Source organism: Narcine bancroftii, chromosome 4, assembly GCF_036971445.1.
Source record: "Narcine bancroftii isolate sNarBan1 chromosome 4, sNarBan1.hap1, whole genome shotgun sequence".
In the NCBI taxonomy this organism is placed as follows: Eukaryota; Metazoa; Chordata; class Chondrichthyes; order Torpediniformes; family Narcinidae; genus Narcine; species Narcine bancroftii.
The window spans coordinates 207,005,023-207,019,974 of record NC_091472.1 but is presented as its reverse complement, the minus strand read 5'-3'; the positions used below and the strand labels follow the sequence as shown (position 1 = coordinate 207,019,974).

At 48.2% G+C, this 14,952-nt stretch overlaps 1 protein-coding gene across 5 annotated transcripts in view; it reads left to right on the top strand.

The window, feature by feature from the left end:
* gucd1 (guanylyl cyclase domain containing 1) overlaps positions 1-14,952 on the top strand; it is a 28,358-nt gene that overhangs the window by 1,490 nt on the left and 11,916 nt on the right. For 2 of the 5 annotated variants that reach the window (XM_069933766.1, XM_069933764.1), the window contains exons 2-3: positions 4,289-4,361; positions 8,196-8,280. In XM_069933766.1, the coding sequence (XP_069789867.1) occupies positions 4,289-4,361; positions 8,196-8,280 (158 nt within the window). The remainder of the gene's footprint in view (positions 1-4,288; positions 4,362-8,195; positions 8,281-14,952) is intronic. The other 3 variants (XM_069933761.1, XM_069933762.1, XM_069933763.1) reach the window with 3 other exon arrangements.

Below are 14,952 nucleotides of genomic sequence, written 5' to 3'. Positions count from 1 at the left end.
AGGAGAATGAGGGGGAACGGGGACGGGAGGAGAATGAGGGGGAACGGGGACGGGAGGAGAATGAGGGGGAACGGGGACGGGAGGAGAATGAGGGGGAACGGGGACGGGAGGAGAATGAGGGGGAACGGGGACGGGAGGAGAATGAGGGGGAACGGGGACGGGAGGAGAATGAGGGGGAACGGGGACGGGAGGAGAATGAGGGGGAACGGGGACGGGAGGAGAATGAGGGGGAACGGGGACGGGAGGAGAATGAGGGGGAACGGGGACGGGAGGAGAATGAGGGGGAACGGGGACGGGAGGAGAATGAGGGGGAACGGGGACGGGAGGAGAATGAGGGGGAACGGGGACGGGAGGAGAATGAGGGGGAACGGGGACGGGAGGAGAATGAGGGGGGACGGGGACGGGAGGAGAATGAGGGGGGACGGGGACGGGAGGAGAATGAGGGGGGACGGGGACGGGAGGAGAATGAGGGGGGACGGGGACGGGAGGAGAATGAGGGGGGACGGGGACGGGAGGAGAATGAGGGGGGACGGGGACGGGAGGAGAATGAGGGGGGACGGGGACGGGAGGAGAATGAGGGGGGACGGGGACGGGAGGAGAATGAGGGGGGACGGGAGGAGAATGAGGGGGGACGGGGACGGGAGGAGAATGAGGGGGGACGGGGACGGGAGGAGAATGAGGGGGGACGGGGACGGGAGGAGAATGAGGGGGGACGGGGACGGGAGGAGAATGAGGGGGGACGGGGACGGGAGGAGAATGAGGGGGGACGGGGACGGGAGGAGAATGAGGGGGGACGGGGACGGGAGGAGAATGAGGGGGGACGGGGACGGGAGGAGAATGAGGGGGGACGGGGACGGGAGGAGAATGAGGGGGGACGGGGACGGGAGGAGAATGAGGGGGGACGGGGACGGGAGGAGAATGAGGGGGGACGGGGACGGGAGGAGAATGAGGGGGGACGGGGACGGGAGGAGAATGAGGGGGGACGGGGACGGGAGGAGAATGAGGGGGGACGGGGACGGGAGGAGAATGAGGGGGGACGGGGACGGGAGGAGAATGAGGGGGGACGGGGACGGGAGGAGAATGAGGGGGGACGGGGACGGGAGGAGAATGAGGGGGGACGGGGACGGGAGGAGAATGAGGGGGGACGGGGACGGGAGGAGAATGAGGGGGGACGGGGACGGGAGGAGAATGAGGGGGAACGGGGACGGGAGGAGAATGAGGGGGAACGGGGACGGGAGGAGAATGAGGGGGAACGGGGACGGGAGGAGAATGAGGGGGAACGGGGACGGGAGGAGAATGAGGGGGAACGGGGACGGGAGGAGAATGAGGGGGAACGGGGACGGGAGGAGAATGAGGGGGAACGGGGACGGGAGGAGAATGAGGGAAGGAGGGGAGAGGAGGGAAAGGGGAATGAGGGAGGAAGAGAGGGGAAAGGAGAATGAGGGAGGAGGACAAAGAGAGTGAGGGAGGGAGGGGGTTGGGGAACAGAGCTAAATAATTTTTCCCACACCCCAATCCTGTTGCCTGGTGACACTCTTCCCTTTTGAACCTGGCATCTTCTCATATCACCCGTCCCATCACTGCAGTAACCACACCTGTGTCATCAAAGCTTACTCCTGGACTTAAATCATTTCAATAAAGATCAGTATCTTGTTTCCCCCCCAGGATTACTTTGCTGAATTTGAACTGTCGTGGTTTCCAATTCACACGTAACCACACCCTGGTCTGTCTGAACCAACACCTTAATCTTTTGACATTGTGAAAAAGTAACGGCCTTTTGATCTGTCATTCTTAATTGCATTTGATCTCCATGACCTTGCCCATTCATAATTAACCTTCATCTTCACTTGCCTCCCAATCCTCGAGTAGTGGAGCCTCTGCCCATTCCAGTAACCAGCCGCTCCTTCCATTTAATGATAACTTGTGTGAGAGCTTCTGTAAATCCAAATGCACCAGGCCTTCATCTCATACTAACTTCAGCTCTATCATACTTCAGTTAGGCTGCACTTGGATTAACGATTAGAAGAATATGGAGGCTTTGGAAAGGATACACCATGATGTTGTTCCATCCCATAGAAACCTACTCCTTCATTCAAAGCCCCCACATTTTTCTTGCATCCATGCACCAATCTAAGAATCTTTTAAATTTCCCTATTGTGCCAACCACTCTGATATCTCCCATAAACTTTCCTCCACTCATGAATTCATACAAGGTCACAAGATACAGGAGCAGAAGAACACCCATTGGCCCATCAATTCTGCTCCACCATCCTTTCATGAGCTGATCCATCCACCCACTCAGCCCCACTCTCCGTAACCCTTGATACCATAACTTATCAAATTCCTGTCAATCTCTGCCTTAAGTCCATCCAATGACCTCACTTCCACAACTGCCTGCAGCAACAAGTTCCACAGAGCCACGACCCTCTGACTAAAACAGAATTTCCCTTTTACAAGTTCATGCCAGCTTTGCTCAGGACCCTTTCGTCAATTTTTTAGAACACATCCAAGCATTTGTCCTGCTGCTTGTTCCCATGTTCTTCATTCTCTCACGTGTAAGTGACATTTACTGCCTTTCAATCTCTGGGAATCACTTCAGGCTCTGTGGGATTTTCTAAGGAGTCCTGCAGGATGCTCACCATCTCCATTTTCCCCTCTTTCAAAACCTTGGATTCAGGTCGGGCATTGGCAGGGTTTAGAGCTTCACTACTTATTTTAAATAAAAGTAATTCCTTTAAACTTCTTCGAACACCAGCCGTTCTGCAATATTTCTGCCAGGTGTCTGTGTAATATTTTGTGAAAAATACTGGCTATGTCCTTCTGTGGGACACCCTTAAGATGTACTTGAGGGGCCAGATAATTGGGTACACAAAGACAGTCAAGAAAAATTATACGAGGGAGGTGGAGGAATTAGAGAAGGATTTTCAGAAATCACGCTCAGAGGACCACTATAGAGCTCTTACAAACAAGAAATTGGAATATAATATGCTTCAGACAAATAGTATGGAGAAGACCCTTATGAGGTCGAGGCAAAAGTATTATGTGTTGGGGGAAAGAACTCACAAAGTCCTTGCTTGGCAGTTAAAGGCAGAACAAGCCTCTAGAACAATCAATGCAATACAAACAGGGAATGGCCAGATCTCGTATAAACCAAAGGAAATTACCTATAAAAGAATTTTATGAAGGACTGAATAAATCTGAATTGACTGGGGATTCTAATTGAATGGACGAGTTTCTGGCCAGATTAGATCTCCCAAACCTCTGGGCTTAAGTAGGAGGGAAGGGCTGAGGAAAGCATTGAGTGCGCTACAAGCTGGCAAGTCTCCTGGGGAGGACAGATTCCCACCTGAGTTCTATCAAGAATTTAAAGATTTACTAATGCCTCTGTATAGGGAGGTGATAGAACAGGTGAGGGAGACACGGACCCTCCCGGAATCTTTCATAACGGCGATTGTTACTATGATCTAAAAGAAGAGTAAAGACCCGGTTTTGCCTTCTTATAGACCAATTTCCCTGCTGAATACTGAATACAAAATCCTTGCCAAGGCCCTGGGAAACGGATTGGTGTTGCTTTTACCAAAATTAATAAACAAAGACCAGGCAGGCTTTGTGCAGGAGAGACAAGCAGCGGACAACGTTGGCAGACTGTTGAGTGTAATGCATTTGGGACAAGTCATAAATGAGAGGGGGTCGGCTGTTTCCTTGAATGTAGAGAAAGCTTTTGATAGACTGGAGTGGGAATTTCTATTTAAAGTGCTGAAGAAGGTGGGGTTAGGGCAAATCTTTTGAAATTGGATTAGGGTGCTATACCATGCGCCCAAGGGCAAGGTTACGACCAATGGACAAATTTCTTCAGCTTTCAGAGCTAGTGGACAAGGGTGACCACTATCACTATCTTTGTGCTGGCAAAGTCAACTTATTTGCTGGTGATGAGCTGATATATCTGACAGACCCTGCGACTTCTTTGCCCCAACTGCACTTGGTATTGGGGGACTATGGGAAACTCCAGGTTTAAGATCAATTGGGGAAAAAGTGAGGTGATGCCAATCACCAAGGGGAATTACAGCCAACTTAAAGAAAATAGCAATTTAAAGTGGCCACAGGAGGGGATCAAATACCTGGGAGTTAATATCGATGGCAACAGAACACTTTATACAAGTTAAATTATGTCCCCTTGCTGGAAAGTCGAGGAGGATTTAAATAGATGGATGTCCCTGCCCATAACATTAGTGGCAGGGTTAACAGCATCAAAATGAACGTGTTGCCAAGATTCCAGTATCTTTTTCAGACATTGCCTGTGCCGTTGCCCTGGGGTTTCTTCAAACTGCTGCTACACAAGGTCAGAATGTTTCTCTGGAATGGTAAGGTGGCAAGAGACTCTATGGAAAAATTAACATGGGACTACAGTCTAGGCAGATTGAGAATGCCAGACTTTAAAAAATATTGTTGGGATGCTCAGTTGAGATACATCGCCTCTCCCTTTCAAGGAGGAGGTGTACCATCCTGGGCACAAATGATCTGCACCTGGTGGGTGAGAGGATGGCAGAAGACTATTTATAAATGAGACGCTAAATTGCTGTCCAGAAAGAAGGGCAGCTCCACATTAAAACAAGTGATTAATATCTGGAACAAAATTAATCAATATCTGAACATCAAAGTGGGGCTGTCCCAACTTCTAATAAATTAATACCATTAACAGTAGGTAACAAGATCCTAGACACCTGGCATCATAATGGCATCAGGTGCATAGAGGACTGTTACGAGCAGGGGCAATTAATTTCATTTGAGCAAAAATAAATATGACTTGCCAAATCAGAACTCCACTGCTATTTTCAAATAAGATCTTTTTTACAGGACATATTGGGTCCAAGTATGGCCCTACCTCGGTGCAGTGTCATAGAAAATATGATTCGAAGGGGGAGTGGAAAGAAATTAATTTCTGCAATGTTTTTCCTGCTCCAGTTGGATGGACCCAAACTGGGACTCCATAAATCAAGAGAAGGATGGGAGTTGGACTTGGGTATTGTAATTGATGAGGGATGCTGGTCCGACTTATGCCGGGACAGCATGACCACGGTCATCAATGCAAGGTACAGGTTGGTGCAGTATAATTTCTTGCACAAGCTGTATCTAACGCCACAGAAAATAAACAGGTCAAAACCAGAACTCTCAGACCAATGCTTCAGATGCGGCATGACGACTGGGATGTTCGTGCACGCATCTTGGTCATGTACCAAGGTGAAGCCCTTTTGGGAAGGACTAGGCCAAATCCTGGAGAAAATTATAGGCAAGCGATTCCCGCAGGACCCAGAGTTCCTGCTAGGAAATATAATGGACATAAGACTTACAATGAAGCTGTCCAAATTTCAAATCCAATTTGTGTTAATCGCATTGGCAGTGGCCAGGAAGTGCATTGTGGTGACTTGGAAGTCTGACTCTAGTCTAAGTATCGAACGATGGAACAAGGAAATGCAGAGCTGTGTTCCCCTGGAGAAAATAACTTAAAAGCTGAGAAACGAATACGGTATCTTTCGTAAGATCTGGCAGCCATACATGCATTACATAGGCGCATGGCAGTGATTGGTTGCTTCCTTGCTGCGGCTTCCTCTCCCTCACACTGATCCCAATCAAGGAAAGTCAGGAATAAATATCGGCCCAGAGGCCGCCTACTGAGCTGCGACAATCCCTGCCCCTTGTTATTTATTTATTTTCCTGCTGTTAAAGTTTTGTTGTTGTTGGTTGAAGTGTGAGTGAGTTGTCTTGTTTTATGTGGGGAGGGGGGTTAATAGAGACACGGGCTTGTATATATAGTCATAAAGAGAATGAACATATGTTGGCAATGACACTGTATATGGCTGTACAAGCTTGTGTAAAAATATAAATAAAATATTCAAAACAAAAGATGACACATTATGTCGTGTACAAGGTGACCATCCCCCAGAATTTCCACTTTTAATGTAGGTTTTGACCTATATTCACTGTATAAGACAACCCCAAATCTGGCACTTACACCTGAGAACTTACTGCCCCAATAGTCCTTGACCAACCATCCCACTGACTAGTGATGTCGTTACGCCAACTACTAAGCAACACAGTCTTGGTTATTTAAATTACAGCCGATTCATTTCAAGTAAAGGCAAAATGCCGTCTATTCCCAACCATAATATGCATCAAACATTCCCAGCTGGTGTAACGCAAACACAAGTGGCGTTAGTTCTTTTATCGGAACAAACATGGATGTCGAGTATAATTTTACCATTTACTTAATTCACTACAGGTACAAAATCTTTTATCCGAAATTCTGAAAACCATTTGGCACCAAACGTGACCCAGTGCGACCCACCCTCCTCCATTGCTGTGTGGTGGCATTGAACAATGAGTCTTCATCAGTGACAAGAGATTATGGCAGTTTATTCAAGACAGAAACCTGTTAATGAAACAGATGTCACTGGACGAAGTCTTTGAACTAATGCACCGTTTCAGCCGTGCGATCGTGCCTGCACCTTGGGATAAGGGCACCCATTTGCAACTCCTCCAGTGACCATGTCGGACTGAGTTGTGGATCCTGTTGGGGAGATCCCAAAGCCAACGTAACCCTTGGTTTCCACTTTCACCTTGAAGATGGTGCTTGTGTTGTGCTTCCACCTGAAGTGATATTTGCCGCTTGCATATGTGGTGGTGGAAGGCATGGCACGCCCATGGTTGTGGCCGCCCCACCACCAAAACAAGGCAGCTCGACACCATGCCGCTCGCTTGATTCTCACAATTACTTGATTTCAAATCGCTTGATTTGAAAGTTCCTTCCAGTCAGAAAGATCAGTGTTTGCACGACTGTTAGCCCCTGCACCCCCTCCCCCCACCCCGAAGCAGTGAGCATCAAACCTTTTTGGCAGCTGTGGTAAACACTGCATGAAAGGAATCGCCAGTCCGGCTCTTTGGCCGAGCTGTGGGGAGAGGTTAAAGCCCCCGCTCCTCCCCTGTTCACAGACCCTTCCAGTTGGAGTGTCTTCGTTTTGTGCGGATCTGAAATCAGCGCAATTACTTAATGTCTAAGTAAGTAATCAAACAGTTACTATTCTAATATCTGGAAAATTCTGAAAAATCTGAAGGGTTTCAGATAAAAGATTCTGTACCTGTATTTTAAAAGTAAATAACCAAGTAAAGGTTTAAATTTTATGAGCATGTTTTAAGAAAATTATCACTACTTTTAGTCATCAAAAGGGGTCTCCTCATCAACTTTTGACATCAGATGTTCTTGAAGTCCATCATAAGGATGAAACTCTGAATCAGATGAAGAAACTTTGTCTTCCTGCTCATTGTCCAAAACCCACACTTTTTAAAACTACTCATATTTAGTGGTGGGTTATGCGAGTGTTTTACGCTGGGGTAGGGGGAGACGAAACTCTAATCCACAGGATATAATGGTTCGGATTTTGCACTTGGTGACCCCTGGTTTTGGGGTGTCCTTTTTAAGGTTCAAATTCTGTCTGGTAACCTCCTCCACCTGTGTTGGTGTGTGAGGTGATTGATCTTTTCTTTACAATATACTGTCTGCTTTATGTCTTTCACTGGGATACCTTCAGGTTTATTGTCGGAGAACATACATGACGTCACATACAACCCTGAGATTCTTTTTCCTGTTGGAGAGGCAGAATTACCACTAATTGGTAGTGCAAAAAAAATTGAACTCAATGTACACATGTAAACAAACTGTACAATACAGAGAGAAGGAAAAAAAATCAATTAAGTGCAGAAGTCATAGTCCTTAAATGAGTTTGTTGTTGAGAAGTCTGGTGGTGGAGGGGTAGCAGCTGTTCCTGAATCTGGAGGTGTGAGTCATGCGGCACCAATACCTCTTTCCTGCATCACTTTCCTTTTCCTTGCACCCTTGTTGCTAAATTGGTGTAGGCTGGGGTTTTGGGGTGTGCCGGGGTTGGCGACCATGGCTGCGGATCGGGGGTCAGTGCCTGTTGTCACGAGGTGGGAGTGTAGGCGGAGATTGGGGTTGGAGGCAACTCCCGGGTCTATGGTGTGGCTCTGCTCCCTTGGTCCATGTGAAGATGGCAGTAACTGCCCCAAGACTGCATGCACATGTGGCAAAGCAGCTGAGGGTGAGCGGTTAAGACTGCTGATGGTTCAGCCTAGTAGATGCTGCAGCTCTTCTCAGCTTCTCCACTGTCTCTGCCCCTTTCCAGGCGACCTGGTTCAGCTGAACGTTCCGGTAATCCAGCAATCGTTTCACTGGGACTGTGGCCTTGCCTGCTCCAGGATGGTGTTGCAGTAAGTAGAATCAGACAGCAGTTACAGCGCTGAGGAGGCCGTTCGGCTCATTGTGACCATACTGGCAGTGTACCAATCAAAGCCTATTCCACATTCCAATTTTACAAACCTTTTCCCTTTCCGTATTTGGCCACTTCCCTCTTAAAGGCTCCCTCCCACAGATGGTTGGGAGTCCCAGTTCCTTCATCCTGTAGAGGGGAGGTGGGGTCCTGTTCCCTCAGCCCCACAGATGGGAGGAGGGAGGGTTCCTGTCTCCCTCATCCAGCACCCCAGTCCCACTCCACAGCCAGAGGAGTCCCTTCTCCCTCAACCCTGCAGATTCCAACCACGCTGCATACCCCAGGGGAGGGATTCACAACCATCACTACTCCTCTGAAACTCTGTAGCTGGCATTCCTCAGACACCTCATCTGGTGATTAGCACATGAGGCAGTGATGGAGCAGAGGAGGGGAAGTTTTATATACAGAATCTGGGTCTTTTCACATTCTGAGCGTTTTGTTCATCTCTGCATTTGTTTCTGTGTATAATGTTAGCCATTTAGTTCCAATGCCACGAATGTGGCTTCCCCCATGGTTATTCACCTCTCCCCCACCACCGTTTGAGGGGCTTCCCCTCAGTCTCAGACCCTCAGTGCCCGGTAATGGGAGGGCTCCAGAATGCGGTCCTTCCCTACAGAGCCCTCATGTTGGCTGCGCCACTCCAGTCATCTTAGGGACAATGTTATTTGTGGGTGATCATTCCTGTCGTACAGGAAGGATCTGGCAGGGAGGGCTCCTCGCTACCACACGGGCCAAGTCCTGGTGCTTGTGAGGCAGCACTGGCAATCGGGCATTCCGCCGATGAGCTGGACAGTTTGCTTTGGGAACCATTCCACTGTATCCATAGAGTCCTGTCCCTTAGTGTCTGCAGCACGTTCCGTGCTGACCACTCCACTGCCTGATGGGCTTATGGGCAAAGGTGTTGGTCTGGAAAAACTTTAATAGGAAGGCTAGATGGTGTGGCGAGGCCCTGGTGCCTGGGACATTGTGCGGCAACGGGGCCAGGCCCATCCCTCACTACACCTGGGACAGGTAGACCCTTAGCACGTAGCTGCAGTTAGTGCCCTCGTACCTTAGTTCCACACATATGAAGATGATCATCAGGATGAGGGCCACGTTGGCTCTGCCCGTGTCTGGCGAATTGTACATGGCGACCGAACCCTTTCCATCTTGGATCCCCATATGAACCAGAAGACTGCTCTGGTGACCGCCAGGGTGGAAATGTGAGGATGGGCCACACCTGGACCACGTACAGCAGTACCGAGAGCACCTCACACCTGATGTCCAGGTTCTTCCCCGTTGTTGAGAGGGAGCGCCGTACCCACAGACCCAATTTCTAGTAGACTTTTGTGATCCACTCCGACCAATTCTTGTTGCATGCCTCGGCCCCTCCAAACCAGATACCCAACACCCTCAGGTAGTCTGACGGTGAAGGGGGTGGTGGACTGGTCAGACCAGATACCGAAGAGCATTGCCTTGGTCTTCAGTTTACCCTGGTGCCCAATGTCAACTCAAACTGGCCGCTGATGCTGATCACTCCATGGACTGACCATGTGTCCGGACAGAAGACAGTGATGTCGTCCCTGTATGATGAGGACTTGACCTGAGTACTTCCACTGCCTGGCAACGTCTCTCCTCTTGTCCTTCCTAATGGATTTGGAAAAGAGCTCTCTTCAACAGACAAATATCTGGTCGAAAGCCTTCTGGTCTAAACTGATCAGGCAGGTATCCACCCCCCCCACCTGTCCGCACAAGGCTGTCAAGAGATTTACCTGCCCAGAACCATGCAGGTTTGGTCTGGGTGGATCATCTGCCCCAGGGCAGACTTGACTTGATTGACAATGGCTTTGGATATGATTTTGTAGTCGACATTTAATTACGATCTGGGTCTCCAATTCCTGATATCCACCTTTTCCCCCTTCTGTTTGAAGATGAGGGTGATGATGGCCTTCCCCATGGACATGCTGCCTGCCAGGACCATAGCGTTGTATATTTCCAGCAGGCCTGGGCCCACCCAGTCCCACAGAGTCGAGTATAGCTCAGCTGATAGGCCATCTCTTCCAGGAGTCTATCAGCTCCCCCAAGGTCATTGGCAAGTCCAGACTCTCTCGCTTGCTGCTGCATGAGACCTCCATGATGCAGCAAGCTCTGGGAGGCTGTGCTGTCTGTGGCCTTAGTGTCATACAGACCAGCACAAAAAGGACCTCCTGAACTTCAGTACGTCTGCCTGCGAGGATGTAACTGAGCCTCTTCCTGTGGATCACACTTCCTCTGAGCCTTTTGGAAGAAGCAGCTTAGCATGTCTCATCCCACGCCACTGTGTGAAATCTGGATCCGAAGGTGACCTGGGGGACTGTGGATCCGCAGGTGACCTTGGAGGTCTCTGGATCTGAAAATGACGTTGGGGAATTCTGAGGTGAATAATGAGACCGGGTGTGGGTGTTTTTCAGACTGATGCAGAGGAGGGAAGGGAGTGTGGCGATTCCAGTTTTATTAAATGTTGATAACCTAGACCTAACCTCAGTACACTAGGCACGATACAAAGCTTTTTTGTGTGTGGATGTCCTGGGTAAACTTGTACCTCTCACTTTGTTTGTTTTAGATTGGTCACAGTGTTTGAGCTACCGAAAGAAAACAGACACACACACCGAGAGCACTTCAGTTTATACAAGTCTTTATTACTAAATCTAAAGCTGAATTCAAACTACAATATGCAAGCCCTTCCCAATTATACTTATCAACGCCTGGACTGGTCCCAACTGCCAAAGCGAGGCAACAACTGCACACTTGTAGTAGGTTGTCTGGGCACCGGTAGCAGCTTCTCCACCTCCCCCGACCGGGACGTTGGAATATAGAAGTTCTTCTTGCTGAGAGATGTTGCCACCTCTCGGAGAGTCTGAAAATTTAGGAGTGGGAACATGGCTTATATTACCCAAAAGTTGTTTACTCATAGCTTATCTCCTTGAATAAATGATTTAATTATCTTCACGGTCTCCTGACAGTCTGTGACCAACAAAAGAAAACTGCATCTCTGGGCCTCATGGTGGAATTTAGATGTATCTACTAATTCATATGCATCCCTGGGCCCCATAGTGTAAATTAGATTATGTCTACTGATTCTAAAAAAACAAGCAGGTTTTCAGCCTTGCAGAAGAAAAGGCTGCAAAAGTAAAAAGCATGGTTTAAATCTTCCATTACAGTGGATACATTTTGGAAGGAAGAGTGCACGAGGCAATTAATCAAATAGTAAAGTAGAAGGAATCGGAAAACCTGCATCTGCTGGAAGTACTCAGCCAGTGGACAGAGACCAATCAGTGACCTGTCCTCTGAGCAGAACCTTGGGTCATGCAGGTCACAGTTGGGCTATGTATAAAATTCCAGAAGGAATTTGGGGAAGAGTTCTATTGTTATATGAGTGGCACTGTCAGTGTAATGCTGTTACTGCACCTGTAACTCGGGTTTGAATCTGCTGCTGTCTGTTGTGTGAGTTTCCTCCAGGCGGCCTGTTACCCTTCTGTGTCCGGCTAATCGAAGCCTAGTGTGCTTACTAATGGTAAAAGCATGCAGGCGGGCTCTGCTGAGCTGTAAAACATTGCTGCAGCCTTCAGGGGGTTTCAAGAGGATACTTGTAAACCCTGTGCTGACTCCTCCCTCGTTTCTCCTGCATGAAGAGAGGTTGAACAAGGTGCTGTCCTCCAGCTCTCTGCATTTGTCCCTCTGTCCTGTCTGTGCTTGGTGGCTGATCCATTCTTCCTGAACTCTGCAGGGGTTAATAGTCTCTTCCCGTTTACACTGTGCTTACTCAGCAGCTCCTCAAATCCCCTTGATGGAGGGTTCTGTTGCAGGGTGTTGACCCTGAGTGTTGATGTGCACAGTGATGTCTCTGCAAATGCAATTTTACGCAGAGTGGCTGCCAGGAGTAGTGATGAAAACGGATATATTAGTTGTGTTTAAGAGACTTCTTGATAGATGCATGAATATGAAAGGATGGAGGGGTATCTATCAAGTGCAAGCAACAGTTTTAGTTTGATTTGGGCATTGACCCAGCACAGACACCGGCCAACAATGTTCTATGTTACACATTCTCTGGACAGAAGGGTTTGGAAGAATATGGAGCAAATGCCCAGACGTGCCCAGAATGCACTTTGGTCGGCATGGAGGAGTTGGGCTGAAGGGCCTGTTACAGGCTGTTCGATTCTTTAACTCGCATGTTTCAGCGATTGAATGTAACAGGGCATTTCCAGTTTGTGAAGGGACTGAGGTTCAAGATTCAATTTATTGTCATGTAATACAATGTAATATTACACTGAATTTGTCTTTGTTTGCTGTAAGGCAGACAGATTCGCCATAGGCAGAAATTGCCTGAAGCACCACTTATAGTCAGAGAGAGGAGCAAAAGAGAGTTTCTCCCCCCCCCCTCCCCCCGAGAGTTAGTTGCCCGTGGATTCACCTCCTGCAGCCACAGTCCAGTCCAAACCATCGGCAACTTTTGCTCCAGATTTGAACCTCCGGCACAGTCAGGAACCCTTCAGCACCCCCTTGCATCCTGGTTCTGATACCTGGTGCCCCTTAAGCCGGTTTGAGCCAGTCTCCAGCAGTCTGCAGCCTGCTTATTTTCCTCGCCTCGAGTTGCCGGCAGCCCGTCACTTGTGCAGCTCCTTCAGCTGCAGAACCCCTCACTGGTCTGCCACTGTGGTCACCATTCTGTGGGTCGTCTCCTCTCCCTCTCCCCATTTTCTGGTGCCCTGCGCCAGTCCTCCGCTTCCCCCAGAGACTGCAGCCCCTCATGGCTGCTGCCAGTCTTAGGCGCTGGTTTTGTGGGGACTGAGGAGGTGAAAAAGGAGATTTGACGGTTTTCTGGTCGGGGGTGTGGGGGGGGCGGTGGCAGAGAAGTAGGGAGAGCTGGGAGACCATTGCCACACATTGATCTGGAATACACTCAGGCAAATTGGGTGGGAACTTGAAACGGTAAACCGTCAGGGTTGTGAGTGAGCATCAAACTTACTTTGCACATTATTGAATATTTATTCTTGTGTGTCTTTCTTTATATTCTCTCTTGATTACTATCTGAGTACAGTTTTGTCGAAATTCTGCCTGGCCTGCAGGAAAAAGAATCACCGGGTTGTATGTGTACTCCGACAATTAATTTGAACTCTGAGCTCCCTTCGTTATGGCTGTGGTCTCCAATCCAGTGTTTAAGGCATGACTGCCAACGAAGTCTTGCGCTGTTTCACCACCTCAGTGTCAGGCAACGTTTGCTGCCCCTCTGGCCTCGTTTGCATACTCAGTCTCTGGTTTAGCTGTCCACACCAGCTCCAGAGCATGCTCTGCTATTACTGACTCATGCCTTTCACTCACGCTTGCTCAACTGTTTTATGGTAGTGGTTTCATCGATAGGATAGTTAAGAAGGCCTATGGGATGTTGGTCTTCATTAATGCCGGGGGGGGGTGGGGTGGATGAGTTCAGGAGTTGAGAAGTCATGATGCAGCTCTGTAGATCTCTGGTGAGACCACACTTGGAGTATTGTGTTCCGTCTGGTCACCTCATTATAGGAAGGATGTGGAGGTTATGGAAAGGGTGTAGAGGAGACTTACCAGGATGTTTCCTGGATTGGAAAATAAGTTTTATGCAGCAAGGTTAGTAGAACTGGAACTTTACGGAGTGTAGAAGGATGAGAGGAGGTTTAATAGAGTCTACAATAGTAATTTTCAAATTTTATTTCCACTCACAGACCACTTTAAGTATTCTCTATGCCATCAGTGCTCCGTGATCAGTAAGGGTTTGCTTAAGGTGGTCTGTGGGTGGAAAGAAAAAGTTTGAATCCCACTGTTTTAATAGTCCCTAATTGACTCGTTATGTGCACGGTTTCATAACTCCCAAGCAAAATATTTAAGTGATAGTTAGGTCTAGAGCAGTGATTCTCAACCTTCCCTTCCCACCCTTAAGCAATCCCTTATTAATCACAGATCACCGATGGCACAGGGATTACTTAAGATGGGATGTGAGTGGAAAGAAAAAGGTTTGAGAACCACTGCTCTACAACATTCTCAGAGGCAAGTGCTTTTTTTCCCCAGACAGGATTAGCAAACATCAGGAAACATTTGGACAAGGTGAAGGGAGGGAGGTTTAGGGAGACATCGAGATGTTTTTAACATAGAGAGTTGTAGGTTCCTGAAATGCCTTTTACAAGGCAGGGATGGTGGTGGAGGCTGAAACATTGGGGGCATTTAAGAAACTCTAGGTGGACACATGGATGAAAGAAAAAAATAGAAGGTTACGGGGTAGGAAGGGGTTAATATTTTTTTAGTCGGCACAACATTGAGGGGTGAAGGGCCTATACTGTGCTTTCGTGTTCCATGTTCAGCTATGTTATTGCAGTAACACGTCAACCCAATCTCTGTTGGCTAAGGATATGATACCAGAATGGAGATGAACTTTGTGGTTTAACTTGTTGTACTCTGGTGTTTATTCGTGCATGGCGTGTGTTTTGTAAAGTTTTCTGCTCTAAACAATATAAAGAATAGAAAAGCTGAATATGATTTGTTCAAATTATGTTATCGGGAGCTTGTAAAGTTCAGTTCAATGAAACTGGTCTTCTGGAACTTCTGTGCTCCTTTCTATAAACAGTGAATC